The 18277-nt window shown below is 38.5% G+C and overlaps 1 protein-coding gene across 2 annotated transcripts in view; it reads left to right on the top strand.

The window, feature by feature from the left end:
• The window catches only part of CNTNAP4 (contactin associated protein family member 4), a 265641-nt gene extending 248416 nt beyond the window's left edge, over positions 1 to 17225 (top strand). Inside the window, exons 22-25 of one of the 2 annotated variants that reach the window (XR_007474456.1) lie at positions 8915 to 9133; positions 9465 to 9536; positions 11985 to 12435; positions 14855 to 14982. Coding sequence is in view for 1 of the 2 variants with exons in the window: in XM_004280676.3 (XP_004280724.2) it covers positions 8915 to 9133; positions 9465 to 9536; positions 14855 to 15048 (485 nt within the window). In the remaining variant the exon portion in view is untranslated. Of the gene's footprint in view, positions 1 to 8914; positions 9134 to 9464; positions 9537 to 11984; positions 12436 to 14854 lie in introns of both variants that reach the window. The other variant, XM_004280676.3, reaches the window with a different exon arrangement.
• Positions 17226 to 18277: the final 1052 nt, after the last annotated feature.

Raw genomic sequence — 18277 nt, 5'->3', positions numbered from 1 at the left:
AGCACCAGTATTGTACGCTCTTATTCTCCAAACAAGCAGGGGAAGTATCAATTGCATTGTTCTTCCAGGATGCTATAGCGGAGACAAAAGATATGTGCAAAGTACTACTTAGATACTTGGAAGCTTAACTGGAATATCCCAAGTGAGTTTCATAGTATAAGTTACATAAATTCAACTACAGTAATTAAAAAATCAGATCATTATAACCAATCCCGATTTCAAGAGCTCCTCAGTCTAGCAAGGTCTGAGATGAGGCATTTTACATGAAAATGTAAAATGCAAGATAGAAAACTCTAACAATTATGCATAATGTTGATAAAATCATATTTTTGAAGAAATAACATCTTCAAGTTTAATGCCAGAGTTGCTGATGAAAATATTTTGTGTGAATAGAAATAAGCCAAATATATTATAAAAGAATTGGGAAACTGATCTGCATTTTATAAGGAGGATTGTATTAATCAAACAGTAGAATAATGGCATTCATTATATAAATATTTGTCTCCCTTTGTATAATGAATATCGCAGATTAATGAGGAATTAAAGATGTTAATGTTTTCATTCAAGAACAGAGTGTTATTAAAATGGATATCACTCATGCTGAAAATTAAGATTAAAGTTCAAACGTAAGAATTTGTTTGGTACGTGCCTAAGGTGTGGATCTTGGCCAAGGACTCATATTACATTCAAATCATCTGTAACTCAAAGGAGACTAAAAATTTATGATCATATGTTATGGTTTATGAATTTACAACAAAATGTTATGTACTATATTATTATATTGTAATATGGTATATTAACTTATAGCAAAATTGATGCTAAAATGGAACTAGTAGTTTTCCAGAGAGTTACTCAATCTCGAAGTTTCTTATTATGTTAGTCAGGGTCCTCCAAGAAGCCACTACCAAGACAAAATTAACCACGTGAGGATTTTATTAAGGGGACACTTGTGAAAGAGAACGTGTGGAGAGAGCTTGCCAAGACTGGGAGAGCCGTCAGATGCCATGCAGCTCTGCCTTCAGGTGAAGGAGAGAGGGAGGGAAAGTTAGACAGAAGCATCCTAGACTTCTGTGCAGTCAACAAAGGTTAAACAGTCTTTGGGGAGCCCATGAGTCTGTCATCCATCAGAGGAGTCCCATGTTTCCAAAGGATGGGTCTGCCTTAGAGTCCCTGCTATGATCAGCTGTTGGCTGGGAACAGCCCATGGGAAGCAAGGCACTGGCCCAAGTATGAGGATGGATTTCAGAGCCCAGCAGCTGGGGCCCTTGGTCAATTCCTCTCATCTAGTTGGAGGTCTGCAAGGCACATTCTCATGTGCTCACACTTATCAACTATGTTTCTCATTTTTGTAATTCTGTTTGGCTCCCTTGTTCATTTAGCACATACTTTGTGATCACCTGTTGTATACACAGAGAATGCCACTCAGCAAGGCAGACACTGCATCTGCCCTCACAGAATTTATGGTTAGTGGGCATACAGATAATCATTATACAAAATGTTCCTGTGTATCTAATTGAGTATAATGTACCCTATGTTGCTTGGGATAAAATAGTTCCAAATTATCCTCCAAATTAAAATAAATTAAAATACAGTGGGACTTCCCTGGCAGTCCAGTGGTTAGGACTCAGCACTTTCACTGCCGGGCCCCGGCTTCAATCCCTGGTCAGGGAACTAAGATCCCGCAAGCCGGGCAGCACAGCCAAAAAAAATAAAATAAAATAAAATAAATACTTGTTTCGTTTTAGAATTTCTGAATATTTCTTTTAAGGGAGCAGAAAAAAACACTGACCAGTTTTTTGGGAGGGGTTATAATTTGCCTATTTTCAACCAAAGACTTAAGGATATGACCATCCACTGCCATTTTAGATGGAAACCCAGAAATAAAGGAAATTCTTCCCCTCTTTCACTTTTCTCCAGTACTCATTTCTTAAACTGAGGAAGAATCATGGGAACAATTTTGGATTACTGTCACTATTAATCAACATTACTAGCAGATGTTGAAAAGGAGGGTAAATTTTAGAAATAATATCAAGCTCTACTATGATGACATGGGAACCATCTCTAACTCCCTACTACACTTAAAATATTTAAAGACTCCATAACTTTGGCATTAGTAGTCATCAGTAGTGGGGAGCCAGGGTGAGATGATCCAGCTGTTTGCCAAGCAGCTCGATTTAGATACTCCTGTATTCAATAAAGTACATCAAACTTGCTTTTCATAGTTAAAATTCACTATAAAATTAAACTCTGGGTTCTATATCTGGATACTTTTATGTGTTAGAATCATATGTTTTATGGTTTATTTGAGTAGAAGCTGGATGAGTATTTTCACTCATCCTGAGTAGTAGCTTTTGTGTATTAGAGGTGATTGATGACCACTGAGGATCATTTCTCTCTTCTGAGGCCATAGAGCCAGGGAGTACACTCAGATTACCGCAGTGGAGGTTTAGCCCAGATGTAAATAAAGTCTGTAGTCAGCTAGGAAAGGACATCTACTCAGTCTCCGATGAAGAGCTTTGAGGACAATCTCAATGTGTCAGGAACCGTTCATGTAAAACTCACTTAAGAGCCCAGACGTGAGGAAAAAACATGAGCCAGGTAACCTAAGGGCACTGCAATTTTGTAAATATATTGTGAAACGTCCCTTAAGATAATGGAGGCGTTACTTTAAAAGCACGTTTTAAAAGAGAAGTATAGTTTAGAGCAAGAAAAGCAAGGAATCTACTTAAAGTCATTTTTTTGTATTCATCAGCTCGAGTTTTGAAAATTTTAATAATTAAAATGTCATAGAGCATCTTCAGTACTTAGCATGACTTCATCCTTGTGGCGGCTTTAATCGTGTCCAGACAGTCTGCTACATCATTTTGAACTGGCCATACCTAGAAACTTAAAAACAGCTTTTCTCCTCATCGTGACACCCCAGCATCGATCAGAAGTGTCATGTTCCAAAAGCACAGAGCACTCATGACGCTGAAACGTATTATCTGATATTAACTATGGAGCAAATGATAAGGTGGACAGTGGGATACTGTCAGAGGCACATATAATCATGAGTACACGCTCCAGGTGGGATGGGCAAGTGTACGCCTTTGACAAGGACGTCACCTGCATCACTTTCACTTGGCCGTCAAACATCGTAAAACAGAGCTCAACTTACACTGCAAAAAATACTAAATGATAAAAGCCGAAGTCACAAATCCCAAATTATATATTTATCAGCTGCCACAATCTAGAAGCCTTCATACAATGATAAAACTCAAATAATTTCTAAACTAAAAAGGAGAAAGCAATTGTTGCTTTCTTTAATTACTGACATGCTTTAAAATGTCCCTGTACCAGGAGTAAGTAAAAAATAAAGCCATGATCAGGGACTTACGCTATTGTGTGCATGAATTTATTAAAGACCAGGCATTGATGGATGAGAGAGAGAGGATGGAATTGACAGGAGGTACGGATACAGGACCTTTGGGGTGGAGAGAGGGCACAGCCACAGCGAAGAGATACTGGACCGGCCAGCCTAATGATGATCTATAGCACTAGTCAGAAGAAAGACAGTGAAATGTGAATTCTGCTTGTGTTGTCTGTTAAGTATAAAAGAGGGTTGGAGATGGTTTCCATGTCATCAGAGTAAGATATTGTTACCTATAAATTATCCTCCTTGCTTGATAGCTGCCAGTAATGCTTGTTAATGACGATTGGAGCCAAAAAGTGTTCCTACATTCCATTCTCATTTGTAGAAGTGAGTACTGGAGGACAGAGAGGAAGCAATTCCTCTCTTTCTATTCTACCTTCTGAAGAGGCAGGCAGTCTGATGCCGTTTCTCTGTTAAGCATGTTCAAAATGTGTTAAGTACTGAGGCCAAAGAGAATGATTCCTCAATCGGCTCCTTTAAGAGACCTATTTACTCAAAGATTATATAAAGAGACATCTCTCTACGATGTAATTATGTAATTAATCAAAGGAAATATGCAGGTATAAAGTTGTTTTGCTAATTCATTAAGCCTTTATTGGGTCACAATTCCACCACATGAAAAAAAAACCTCAATTAAGATCATTGCATACTCTTGAAATTGCATAAAACCTCTCATAGCAAATGTGCCCACATTTTGAATAATGATATAATTTAACCTATTACAAAATGACTGAAAATTACTATTCAGAGGCTGAGTGAAGTTCGACTATTTATTACTTTTTTATGTCAGGTATGTAATGGTGCAAGACCACTGACAGCAAAAATCGGTGGGTACATGATGGTGGAAAGAGCCAGGTTGCATCAAATAAACTGGGTTCATATTCCTCCATAATTAATAGGCTGCATTACATTTGCTTTGTTTATCCAAAACTCATTAACTTAAGTTCTGAGTTGTGCTTACAGATTGTTTTTTATGTTAGAAGAGTTTTCTAAAAGCCTGCAGATGTTTTCACTCATTGTGAGCAGTAGCGTTGGTATATTTAAAGGCAGTGACCACATAGGGATCATTTATCTCTTCTGAGGCTGCAGAGCCAGGAAGTAACTCAGATTTTTGCAGTGGAGATCTAGGCCAGATGTAAATAAAGTATGTGGTCAGAAGGAAGAGGATGTCTACGGCATCTCACAGAAGAGCTTCAGGAACGGACTTCAATCTCAGGGACATTTTATATAAAACCTGCTTCAAAGCCAAAGGGTACACAAGAAAGTTTAATTCAGTTACTTAAGGACACTGTGATTTTGTAAATATCCAGTCAGATGACACTTCAGGTGACACAGGTCATGCTGAAAGCAAAAGAGAAGCTCAGGTTACCCCGAGATGCCTCACTATAAATAGTTTGTACATTAATCAGGTTCTCAAGGTTGTATCTCAGAGCAGTAGGCTTGGTTGGCAAATAAATACCATTTATAAAAAAAACTGCTCCTTTATCCACACAGTATTTGCTGTCTGCTTTGCCATTTGACTTTTCCACCAACTGTTGTTGTTGTTGAATCCTTGTTGTAATTGCCAATGATGGTAAAAATGTCCTGCTGGTCATTAGCACGGCTCCTTTGATTCATTGCACCATTTTCTGGCAAGCTTTATTTATCTTTATGGATTAAAGGCATTGAGATCCTTTTTTAAGGTGGCCCCTTTTCCATAGGTGTGGCCAAACTACTTAGGTTTCTTTTGAGTTATTTGTTTTGTTTTGTTTTTCTTTGTTGTTGTTGTTTTGACAGCCACAAGAAGCTTCATGAAGCACTTCTTGTTTAAATTGTTCTTCATTTACTTCATATCCTTTCCAGAAACAGTCCTCTCTCTGCATAATAAACAGAAAGGCGCTTCATACGAATTTTACTTTCTTGTTACTCTATTTTCTTGTAGAACTTTTGGTAGATTTCTTTGCAAAAGCAGAAGCCATTCCCTTGGTTGGAAGATACAGTTGAGGCTAACTTTTTAACAGGCAAGACCACCTGCAACATCTGAGTCAGTTAAGAATTTTTCTAACCGGAAACATCCCAAACATAATTGTCTTATCAGGATTTCAATGAAGTAAGAGGCATTTATCTACAATTCCCCCACCTGTGCTGTTCTAACCCTTACATGTTGTTGGCACTTCAGGAGTCAGATAATAGGAAAGATAAATGTTTTTGTCCACTGGCTCTATGAACACAGTTGTCAGTGCAGCTCTCTGATACTATGTACTGCTTATAAGCAACTTAATATAGCTGTTAACTTCATCTGGACTCAACTCTGGGAAGATGGATGCAAAGTCCCATAGTTCCCTTTCTCTCCAGATTCTAGTTCGGACCCATTGACTTTCCTGAAACAAGGGAGTTGACGGTCTAGCGCAGCCAGGTGGGGTGCCTGGGGGCTGCCAGTGAGACAGTGTTGTGAGACTCCCTGCTTCTGGTTGGAAGAGAGTCTGGGGACCAGCCTAGAAGAGTCTTAAGGAGACCCTGAATTGTGTGGATCCTGGAAAATGCTTGGCTTGCAGAGACCCCTGGACCCCGTGGGGAAAGGGCAGCATTGAAAACTCAGTGCTTCTGTGTTCCCTCTTTGCCGAGGAGAGAATGACCTGAAATGTGAGGATGTCCTGAATCCTGAAATTTGGACCGTGTCCTCTCTGTCCTGAGGTTGGGTGGGCATTTGGATGGCAGCTTCACGGACAAGGACAGCTGCTACACTGTCTACCTTCTCTGGGCGTCAGCCACCTAAGGAAGGCAGTGACAGAGAATCAACTAGCAGACGAGAAAAGCAACCCTATATACAACCCTTGATTCAACAGCAATCAAGTGGGAGAGAAACCAAAACAACCAGAATGAAGCTATTCAAGGAGACAGACCCCATCCTGAATGAAACTAAGTAAGAGCGCTGTAAGGAAATTCTAGCAAAGCAGCAAGAAGACCTAGAGGAACTACAAGTATGATTTTTCCAGACTAAAAAAGAATGATCTTTGTGGATACTTGAAATCATCCCTGGAAGAGCAAGTGAAGCACGTGACCCACACAAACAAGTCCTAAAAGATAGAAATCAGCAGGGAGATTAAAAGCAGTTAAAGGATATGCAGAGGAAACCAAACGTGAATACTCGGCAGTCCAGAAGGATAAAAAGGATGAAAGTGAAACAATAGCTGCTCGCACAGCATATGAAATTTTCCAAGCTAAAGAAAAACCTGTGTCTGCCGATTAAAATGGGCCACCGGGGTCTATGCGTAATAGATGAGAGGAGATAAACAGCAGGGACAATCTGATAAAAATTCCTACATCACAGGGAATCTTACAAAGTTTAAGAACGAAGTGATAGAGCCAGAAGATGCTGGAGTGAGATATCTACAGACGATTAAGAGAATAGGGCTGTGCAGAGTCATCCTTAAAATAGACACACAAAGAATCACCTAATCCATCAAGATAAATTTCTGTTCCAGATACGCTCCATCACATTTTCTAATTTATTTCTTCATAGCATTATCAGTCTTCAGAATTTTCATCCATTCCTGTTTCATGTTTATCGTCTGTCTCCCCTACTAGAATGTAAGGTGCTCAAACAGCAGGGAATGCGTTGCCTGTATATTTAGCTCTTACAACAAATATTAATTGACAGACTAGTTTAAGTTTTAGATTTTAAAGCTTTTTTCTACCATATTTTATAATAGGTAAATATTTTCAGTTTAAAGGTGTAGGGTTTTTAAAAGTTGCCTCATATCAGATTTTTACCAGAGAAGTGAATTTTATCTATTTACTCTTTTTGTTGTTGTTCAGAATATAAGATTTTTTTTAAGGTCTATAGAAATTTTATTCAGGATTTAAACCTTGTAGAAGAAATATGAAAAGCACTGTTCTGATTATATTGCTATTAAAGTATATTCCTTTTTATTCCTTGTTAAAGTAAAAAAATAAACCAAAAAACTCCGAAGCAAGAATGCTGTCTTTTTCTAAAAATATGCATATTTGAATGTATCTGCATCCATTCAAATGAGTGACTGCTGTGTGGGGACTAAGTTAGTTCTTTGGTTTATACACATCGATGAAGCGCCTCCTATGTAACCGTGTGGTGCTGGGTGTTGAGGGTTCCCTGTGTGCTCACGGAGCAGCAGAGTGATAGCCTCTCAGGGCTCTTTGTGCTACGAGGCAGGACAGCCTACTGGTAAGGACATAGGCTCCAGAGCTAGGATACCTGGGTCTGAATACCGTGTCCCCCAGCACAACAGGAAAGTGATGTAATCTGTCTAATTTTCAGATTTTTTAGAGTGTGATATTCATGATGCTAAACATCTAATCAGTATTTTTATTAAAAAGGTATAAAACATGCATGAAAATGGGGCAGAAGGAAGTGTTCTTCAAAAACCTTGATATAACAAGACAGGCTTAATCAGAACAGAGTTGCCCAGAGTCATTTCAAGAATAGATACCAAGCCAAAAAAAAAAAAAAATACACCGCAGAAGATATAATTGGAGTGAAGGAAAGAATGTGTCAATTATAAACAAAAGAAGCTTATGATTTTGGAGTCCAACAGGCCTGGAGTCCAGTGCACAATGCCAACAGCTGAGTTAACCTCAGGCAAATCACTAAAATTCTGAACCTAAAGGGTCTTGTCTGTGTGACTAGAATAGGATACTCATGGCTTCTGTAAGGTTTAAACACAAGCATGCAAATCCCTTAGAATACTGCCTACCGTATAATAAGCATTCAGTAAATTCAATATTTATCATATTAGTTTTTGAAAAGACCGAAATGCAGATGTTGGTGTCCCGGTAGGTGCAGCACAGGGGAAAGTGGTCTTGCCGCTTTATGATCATGTAGGATGGGTGGATGCATCGTAGTCTGATAACATTTGAACGTTAAAAGTCTACAATTAATTCCCCTTGTTTAGATTTCATGCTTGCCAAGCATGAAATGTCTTCTTCACTGTAAAATTATGAATTAATATCTTGACACTCAACCAATCTCTGTCCCACAATAGTTCCATATGAACTAAATGCTCATTAAAATGGAGGGGGGTTATCTGTGTATAGGGGGCACACACATACCTCAGTCTGAGTGATAGGTGGACGGTGAAACAGGGAGAAAAGTCAGTGAGGTATGAAAGTTTTCACTGCTGTACGTGAAGAATTAGGAGTCTCTGAAAGCTTTTGAGATACAACCTCTAACATGATAACATCTTGCAGGAACCCTGATCAGTTCATTATCTGACCCATTCTTGTAGAGACTTTAATTATTTCCAGAGAGCTCTCAGTATATTTCATTAGCCATACTTAAAAACTTGTCTTTATTAGCCTGGGATGTCTCACCAGTAGTTGTGGAAAGATTTAATGGATCTCTTGTAATAAAGACAAAAGCAAAAGGAATTTAACAGCTGAGTATGTATTGCTGTTGCGTTGTCAAGACTTGGAATATTCCATTGTGGCAATGCCCGTTTGCACCTTCACTGTCATCAATCCTGTGGTGTTTCTTTGGCTTCCCAGAACACAGTGACGTGGACCAGGAGACGGCGCTGGCAGGTGCACAGGGCTTCCTGGGCTGTCTCTCTGCTGTGCAGGTCAGCCACGTGGTCCCGCTGAAGGCCGCTCTGCACGGCAGCCGCCCAGCCCCCATCACCATCTCAGGACACGTGACGGAGTCCAGCTGTGTGGCCCAGGCTGGCACCGATGCCACATCAAGGGAGAGGACACACTCCTTTGCAGGTGGCCTATGGCTCTTCTTTTACGCAGTCCCAAACACAGCTTGTCCACTGGATATTAAAATCTTTTAATGCTGGGATTCTGTGTTCTCAAGATGGCTTCTTGAAATTGGTTTTGTTTAATTTTCAGTCCTTGCCCATTTCTCTCCTAGATTCTCAATTCGTTATTCCTGTGGACCATTGCATGTGGGCATTGCTTAAGGTTAAAATTGAAGACATCCCACACTGACCTCTATAATTCTGTTCTGGCTTTAAAAGTTTATTAATTTTTAAACATTTCTTCTTTTTACTCACCGATATCCCCCTCTTCCCCCTTTTCTGTCCTTTAACTGCAGATCATTCTGGAACAAGAGATGACAGAGAACCCATCACTAACACAATCAAGAGTGACTCTGCAGTAATTGGAGGTAGTAGAAAGCATGAGCGAGCTCTTCCTATCATTGCTAATGATGAGGTAGTTAGCACTAGAGAAGCTGTCTGTGGAGAATCTGCATGGCCCAAGAGTTAGGCAGTGAATCCTGAGGTCAGTGGGGTGCTTTATTATTTGTACTGGATTGTCTTATAGAGTCATCCTGAATTCCCAGCTTCCTTGGAGAGTTTCAGTGTAAATAATTTATAATTCACCGAAACATCACACTCAAAGAATGGTTGTTACACTATGATACTAATGAATATCATTTAGCTTGATAATGGCCATCTCCATTCCCTAGGGTGTTCTGACTGGATTTGAGGAAGTGTCATTTTTTGCCTTCTTGGACACATCACTGCTTCTGCAAGGGTTTATGTAAGAAGTAGGAAAAACCTGAGATTAACATTAGAAGCATATATTTAATGCTGCCTTAATGCTTAATCAAGGTGTATATTTCCATGGTTTAGATGCTCCTCTCAGTGAATATTACATTTTTATTTGCATTTTATCAAATACAAAACTAATGGAATAAGGGTGGTTCATACTTTATTATTATTTTTTAATATATTTATTTTATTTATTTATTTTTGGCTGTGTTGGGTCTTCGTTGCTGCGCGCGGGCTTTCTCTAGTTGCGGCGAGCGGGGGCTACTCTTTGTTGCGGTGCATGGGCTTCTCATTGCGGTGGCTTCTCTTGTTGCAGAGCACGGGCTCTAGGCACACAGGCTTCAGTAGCTGTGGCACGAGGTCTCAGTAGATGTGGCTCACGGGCTCTAGAGCACAGACTCAGCAGTTGTGGCGCACGGGCTTAGTTGCTCCACGGCATGTGGGATCTTCCCGGACCAGGGATCAAACCCATGTCCCCTGCATTAGCAGGAGGATTTTTAACCACTGCACCACCAGGGAAGTCCCAATACTTATTTTAAATTGCAAAATTAACACAAAAAGTTTTAAATATATCTTCCTGGCAGTAAAACAGCATATTCTCTGAGACATAATTTACTCAAAACCAACCCCCTACATAAACCTTTTCCTTCCTGATTAATGGTCTTAAGAATGTTATTAATCAGATTATTGAAATGTTAAGTGGCTCACCTTTCCTCCATACTCTGCATATGATATGGACATAAAAAGTAAACAATTATTTTATTATCAATATATTGCCAGGTAACGTGATTAGTCGTATACTTGAGCAACTTCCGTGGGCTTTATACCTGATTCATTTGGTTCTATTTTTTACACCCTTACTCATGTAGACACTGACTTCCTTTAAGAACTTAGAATTTTATTTAGACAGAGAAGAGTACTGGTCAACTCTGTGAGAATATTAACATCCCCATTGCTTTTTCAGTTGCTTTACTTTTTATCAAATTAATGAGGTATAAATTAAAGATGCATAAATAGGTTCCTCATTTAGTCATATAACAAGTGAAAAACAAAAACTAAAACCCTGTTAGGAGAGTAGTTAATAACTGCATGTCTAAAATAAATATATCAATGTAGTATTAATACAATCTATGGTAAAAACTCATTTGAAGTTATAGCATTTAAAATGTGCTCAACATTGCAACTTGTTGGGATTCCTAGTCAAACAAATTGTCTCAGTCTCATAACGGTGCTTTTTCTGTGCATTTAACTAGTATAGATATATAGTCAGGATATAGGGAGATAAATATACAGATTTAGATATAAATAGTTATTGTAGAGTCAAGCTAATGTTACAGCAAGTATTTAATCTTTAGAATATTGTTTGTAAGTCATTGTATGTTGGGATGGAACACACAGTGGAAACAACTAATAGGTGACCTGTGAAATTCTCACTTGACTCAAGTGCACAGAGCAGAGCAAGAATTATGGAAGATTTGCTGCTCGGGGTCTCGCCAGGGTCCACAGATCCAGGAGTGTCTGCTTTTGATCATTGCAGACTGAGCTTCAGGAGCAGAGCAGCTGGTTGTGGCCATCTAAGCCCGGAAGGCCTCTCCTGGGGTCACGCGCAGTTTCTCAGCTAAATGACAGAATACTGTTCTGTAGCGTGTTGCTCCGTCTGCTAGCGTTGTGGTAGAGTTCTTCACTTGTTGTTGCGTTACTCATAAATTGCACCCACTGTGTAACAATAATTAATCCATTTAAGTAGTTTCCAACTGGCTAATTCCCCCGTGTTTTACATTTTAGGTAATCTTTTTCTTCAGTTACAAACAGTAAATAAATAAACAGTGTGAGATGGGAAAATTGATTTAATAAGATATTTAAAACTGATGACTCAGACACTGTAGAGGGTCTCTGGCCAGAATACACAGATATGAATGCTCAGATTTAGACAGAAAGCTACAGAATTTCCTCATAAAAACACATTCACCAGTTGGCAGTGTCACAGCGTGCTGTAGATGGCCATATGTCATTTAGAGTATCCTTTTTCTTCTTCTTTTTTTTTTTTTTTTGTGTAACAGGTTAGATCAAGGTTTTCCGTGGACATGAGAAACCCTGACATAACACTGTCTCCAGTTAAAAGGGAAATCACATGCATGGAGCAAACCATTTCCAGAGTCCAGCCGTGATTTTGACTGTCTGGGCGTTCTGCCTGGGCCTGCAGTAGCCTGCCCTCTGTATCTACTTCATCAGCTTTCCACACTGAAATTGTTCAGAATCTCTTTCTTTAAACTAGAGGCCTATAACCAGACAATAGAAATATTTATAGCAACTCAACTGATTACTTTTCTAAGATGAAAGGCAAAATATATAACATCAAATGGATCCTCTGATTTAAATTATTCTTTATTAATATGACCAACCATGAAAAATCGTATCCATTAGTAAATTCTTCAGATTTCAAGTACGGTACAGAATTTAGTTACCAGGTTTATGTTGGATCTGTCAACAAGGAATTTCTGTCCCTTTCAGGTGAGGCTGACCTCGCCTAAAATCGGCTTAGCCCCTGGCAATATTATGATTGGCTGTAGTGAATCTGCCCATCAGATCATGTGCTGTGAAATCCACTGTGACTGATGAGGACTTTCAAAGTTTTGGCTTCAGCTGGATTTGTTAGAGTTGTTTATACCTAATTTAAACTAGGAGGAAGAGTCCTTGTTTTATGATATGAGACTCCATCCACATCACATGTTTTCATTGTACCTATTTTCGTCTGAAAACACTATATTAGTACCTCCACTGATTTCATCAGAAGAGTCTAAGTACAAGGGAACTCTCAAACTCATGGTGACAGACAACAGTTTTCCAAATTCTATTTTTCATTTGAAAACTTGGCTTTATCATTGGCATCCTACATTGTCAGTTGTTTTTCTTTTCTTTCTTTTCTTTTTAATAAATTTTAAAATTTTTATTTATTTATTTTTGGCTGCATTGGGTCTTCGTTGCTGTGCGTGGGCTCGCGAGCGGGGACCAGTCCCCACTGCAGTGCGGGGACCCCCTCATTGTGGTGCCCCCCCCATGAAGCATGGGCTCCAGGCACGTGGGCCTCAACAGCTGTGGCACACAGGCTCAGTAGTTGTGGCACATGGGCTTAGTTGTTCTGCGGCAGGTGGGATCTTCCCGGACCAGGGCTTGAGCCCGTGTCCCCTGCATTGGCGGGCAGATTCTTAACCACTGCGCCCCCAGGGAAGCCCTGTTTTTCTTGAAGTGACAGATTTACTTCATTTTAAAGAAAATGTCTGCCAGATATCCCAGTTAAAACAACCATAGTTTATCTGTCAGTCATCCTTTCAAGTAAAAACAGTGTTCTTTAAAGGAAAAAGCAGCTAGTTCAGTTCACAACTCAACTCAGATGTTCACGCTAGCATTCTTCCTGGAGACAACCATCATAATTCACGCTACAGTAGAAGTACTTTACAAATACTTCCCATGTCCTCACACAAAATGTTAGAAAGACTTACGGCCAAAGGTCATGATTTGGTAAAATGTGTAATTTTTAGTGCTTCATCAAGGATATTCTTAAATGAGTCTGGTAGTGCAATGCCTGCTTTCTACTTTATGAATTCAGTGACCACTTTTAAGGTTTGGTGGCCTTGCCTTAATTCATGCCAAGGTACCAAGAAGTTGACCTAACCTTGTTTTGTCCTATCAGTGGATATTACAACACAGTGAAAAAGGCATCTTAGAGTTATTATGAATAGTTTTGACCCTGTGGACCCCTCACAGTGTCCCGGGAACCACCAGGGATTCATAGATCACACTTTGAAGAAGACTGACTTAACGTAATGCCAGGATTGGTAACGATTTGGCATCGCTAACAGTTGTGGTATTTTTTATTTACCACCAATTTTTTATTTACCACCAATTTTTTATTTACAATCAGGTGTTTCAAAAAATCAATATTCCTCATATTGATATAATTACTCTATGTATTCGTATCGATATATTTCATTAGTCAAGATTATTCGTATACATAACTTGTTCCTGCTATTTATTTAACAATATAACAAATTATTGATAATCAAGTTCTTAAAGTGTTTACATTTAAGGGGATAAATTAGGAGATTGGGATCAATCTATACACACTACTGTATATAAAATAGAGAAACAACAAGGACATACTGTTTACCCAGGGACCTAGACTCAATATTTTGGAATAACCTATAAGGGAAAAGAATCTGAAAAAAATAGATATATATGTATATGTATATATGTATAACTGAATCATTGTGCTGTGCACCTTAAGCTAACACAACATTGTAAATCAACTATACTTCAATTAAAAAATGTTTACAGAGACTTCCCTGGAGGTCCAGTGGTTAAGACTCCATGCTTCCCCTGCAGGGAGCGTGGGTTATCCCTGGTCGGGGAACTAAGATCCCACATGCCGCATGGTGAAGCCAAAAATAATAACGATAATAAAATAAAATAAATAATAAAAAATGTTTACATATTTAAGTATTAAAAACACATTTGATTATTTTATGATGTTACTATTACTCTATAATTTCAAAATAATTAAAACTTGTCTGGGTATTAATGTGAAGTGACCCCCATGGTCTTAGAGTCATGTAGGTAATACCTTGTGTTATTAACATATTGTATATATAAATGCACTGAATGAATCCAATATAATATGCGTTCAGAGTAAATGAAGGGGAACCTACAAGACTGATAGAACTCAGAAGTAAACAACATATTTTGATACCACTTGATCCAGAAATACCTAAGGTTTTGATATTGGTTTGAAATCGATATTTCCAATTTATATATATTAGATGCTTGATTTCAGTAGAAAATAATTTTATGATGACTTCTTGCACAGTGAAGTCTACAGTTTCTGCATGGACAACAATTCTGATTGTGTATTTCTTTTCTCTTCTCTCACCAGGTTTGATAGCTGTTGTGATCTTTATCTTGCTGTGCATCACTGCCATAGCTGTCCGCATTTATCAGCAGAAAAGGTTATACAGAAGAAATGAGGCAAAAAGGTCAGAGAATGTAGACAGTGCTGAGGCTGTTTTGAAAAGTGAGCTTAAGACACAAAATGCAGTCCGTGAAAATCAGAAAGAGTACTTCTTCTGATTGGCAGCAGTGATTTACCTTATAATTACAGCAGTCTGATTGAATAGCCAGGGGCTCTCAAGGGACAAACAACAGTTCTTACATTGAATGTACAGGCAATGGATTTGCAGCACTGCCATGTTGCCATGTCCAGACTCGAGACAGCTCCAGGAGGCCTCATCCAGTGACATACTTCCCACAGCGGTCATTCCATATAACAAGGAGTTTTAGATATTGATATTAATTTCCAACTGTTCTGATATGATCTGAAACAGAAGTTTAACCCACTTGAGAGCTACAGGTTTTCAATGTGAAAAGTGTAGCCCTGGCCTCCCAGCCATAAGTGATACCCAAGTTGTGTGAGAGGGGAAAGTCAAAATTGGACTATAATGGCCTTGCTTTATTTGAGAACATATTCTGTGTTTGCTTTAGTGTTATTCGTAGACCTGGAAATGCTTCTAAGATCCTGTTTGGCTGGTGTTTGCATCTTCAGTGGCCAAAAGTATATAAACCCCTTTGCCTTTCTCTGTATTGCATTCAATACAATTTATCAGTAGTGTTGAAATATGTTTTGTTGTCACTGGTTTGTTTGTATTGCTCTTTTTCTATTTGACTCTTCTCAATGATTTTGAAAACTTTAGGTTTTGAGCGTCAGGCTCCAGCTCTGAACATGCAATTCATATGTAACAAGACCTACGAAGTGCATTGCTCATCAGTATGTGATGTCTTGCCTTTAACACTTTTCTGTTTAACTTGCTCTCATGGTTCGGTATCAGCAGCAGTTAAGACCCTGGGTAATGCCAGTTTCCCAAAGAGTGTGAAATGTTGGCACGTAAACTCGTTGATATAAAAAACACAATTCTTAACACTTCAAAGAATTGTTTTTATTTACAACTGTAATATCTCAAATGAAATATACTTCCGAGAATATTTTCCCCCAAACCTTATGTCAGTTTTCTTTATAGGTTTATATTTCTATTTTCCTAAAGTTTATCACCCACTTTTCCTTGATCTCCCTTTACTGTAGTCCATGGAGCATCTTCTTATGTATTAGAAAAAAGAGACACTTGAAGTGTAGAGCTCCATTCTTCATTCTAAACTGTATCCCCCCCCCGCTTCAGGCATATATTTTGCTGTGCACTGACATCCAGGACGTACTTTTTGAAATATAAGCTGCACCACGCCCCCTTTTTTCAAATCCAGTAGAGTTATTCAAGAATGCTCCTCCTAAGGGGTGATGGCATATTACATGTCATATTCTAAGTCTGTCGTTCTAGTCACTTCTCATTTACGATGATGGGGTGTATTTCTCAAAAAGAACCAAAAATCAACATAACTTACTAACTAGTTCATTTTCATTAGGAGATATATACCTAACAGAAGTTCAAATAATTATCAATAACTTTATGAAACTTGCAATAATTACCCTTGAGGCCATGTAAAGAAGATGCTTGCATGTAGCTATCTTTGAATTCCACAAGCCAATTGTATAGCAGAGGCACTTTGGAATTTACACTCACACTTTACAGATGTCTTCCAAGGAAAAACTGGATTCCTTCGTTCGTTCACACCAGAACAATTTGGAAATATGTAAATTAAACATATTTTTCTTTGTTTTCCTTCTTGACTCTCCTTACAAAACCTGCCTGTCTTTTCTCACAGCACTATATCCATTTTGATGTTTCTGTAAATGCCCGACTAAATCTCAAGGATATGAATTAACAGTAGTTTAGGAAGGACCTATATGGATAAATGGCATTTTTGTTGTTGCTGAAAGGCTTGTGGTAGCTACCAAAGGATTGAACATGAAAATGGTAGTTTTCATTTAATGCAGAGCTGAATACAAACACTGTAACAGCTCTGAATCTTTCACACGTGTTCTTGTTATTTAGTAGCAGCTTTAACCTGGTTGGGAGCTGGAATGTAAACAGGATTATAGATGGTGAAGCCCCGCAGTACTCTGTGGTCTGCCGGCTAGGAACTGCAAGATTATAGCATCAAAACGCACTGATACATCATATGCCATGACTTGCATTCCCTGATTTGTAATCTGTTCCTTCTTTTTTCTTAATAAAATGCACTTTTGAAGTAAAATGAAGAATATATTTTGAGATGTTGTATAAAAGTTTAAAATGAGGGAATTATACTGGATGTTTTTTCCTCAAAACAGTAAAAAAGATGCGTAGATGTATGCCTTCTTTACTGGTGTTCGTGGGTTTTTTTGAACCTTTTGGTACACCCTGTGATTATTATGAATTGTTAACAAAAGCTGCATTTATAATTTTTCCTTTTAACTGGACTCAGAAATGAAAGAAAAAATAGGAAGATGTTTACTGATTGTAACAAGTACAGGAAGTTAAAATAGATTTTAAGTTTTGCCAAAGAACAATGATTTGACTGTTAGCAGTTGTTTGCTGAAAGGTTATTTTATATTTAAATTGGGTGATATCCTTTTACTTCTGCCAAGAACTTGGCTCGTCTATACAGTGAGCCCTGTATAGATGCACAGGATTATCCGTAAGAATACAGCACACGCTGATGTAATATAAAAGCTTAAAAATTCTTTATTGGTGATTTCAAGTGAAAAAAATGAAAACAATATGCAATTAACATGTCCCAAATCTCATTAAATCCAGATGTGCAATATGCAGATAAAGTGGAGTCAGGGCGGCGTATGAAATGAGGGTCACGCGTGGAAAATGACGTCTTAATTTTGTAGAAACCACGTCCACTCTAGGAAACAGTTCCATTTTTTAAAATCCTTTCCCAAGTGTTGCTCTTTAAAGCAAATTTAATAAATTCTTCGGACGGTAAGTTAAAGACAGCAAGCAGAAGGAGAAGCTTTATCTAGACAACCAACCAGACAGAAGTCAAGGGTTCAAATTACCTTTCTTCAGATGGTATTGTCCTTCATCTATAACAGAGCCTGGCGACAGAGTCCGTCGTGCAGCTGGCCGTCGCTGATATATTAGTGTGAACAGCTCAGTTTTACAGATGAAAGGTCTGAGACTCCTATCTGGGAGGTTATATTCCCAAGGGGACATGTAGTCGTATATAATAAGCGACAAAGCTGTGACAAGAATTTCATTTTCACTCCACATTTTGCTGATCATTAGTGCCTTTAAGACCTGGAGTTTTGACAATTATTTAGTGGTGTAGAAAGGATCTTGGTATCCTTTTGGTCCAGAATGACTTATAGTTCTAGATCTTTTCCACATCCTTTTTAAATGAACATGAAAGCGTTATTTGG

The sequence above is a fragment of the Orcinus orca genome, chromosome 20 (genome assembly GCF_937001465.1).
Source record: "Orcinus orca chromosome 20, mOrcOrc1.1, whole genome shotgun sequence".
Lineage (NCBI taxonomy): Eukaryota > Metazoa > Chordata > Mammalia > Artiodactyla > Delphinidae > Orcinus > Orcinus orca.
The sequence above is the reverse complement of the archived record's forward strand: the minus strand, read 5'-3'. Positions and strand labels throughout refer to the sequence as shown.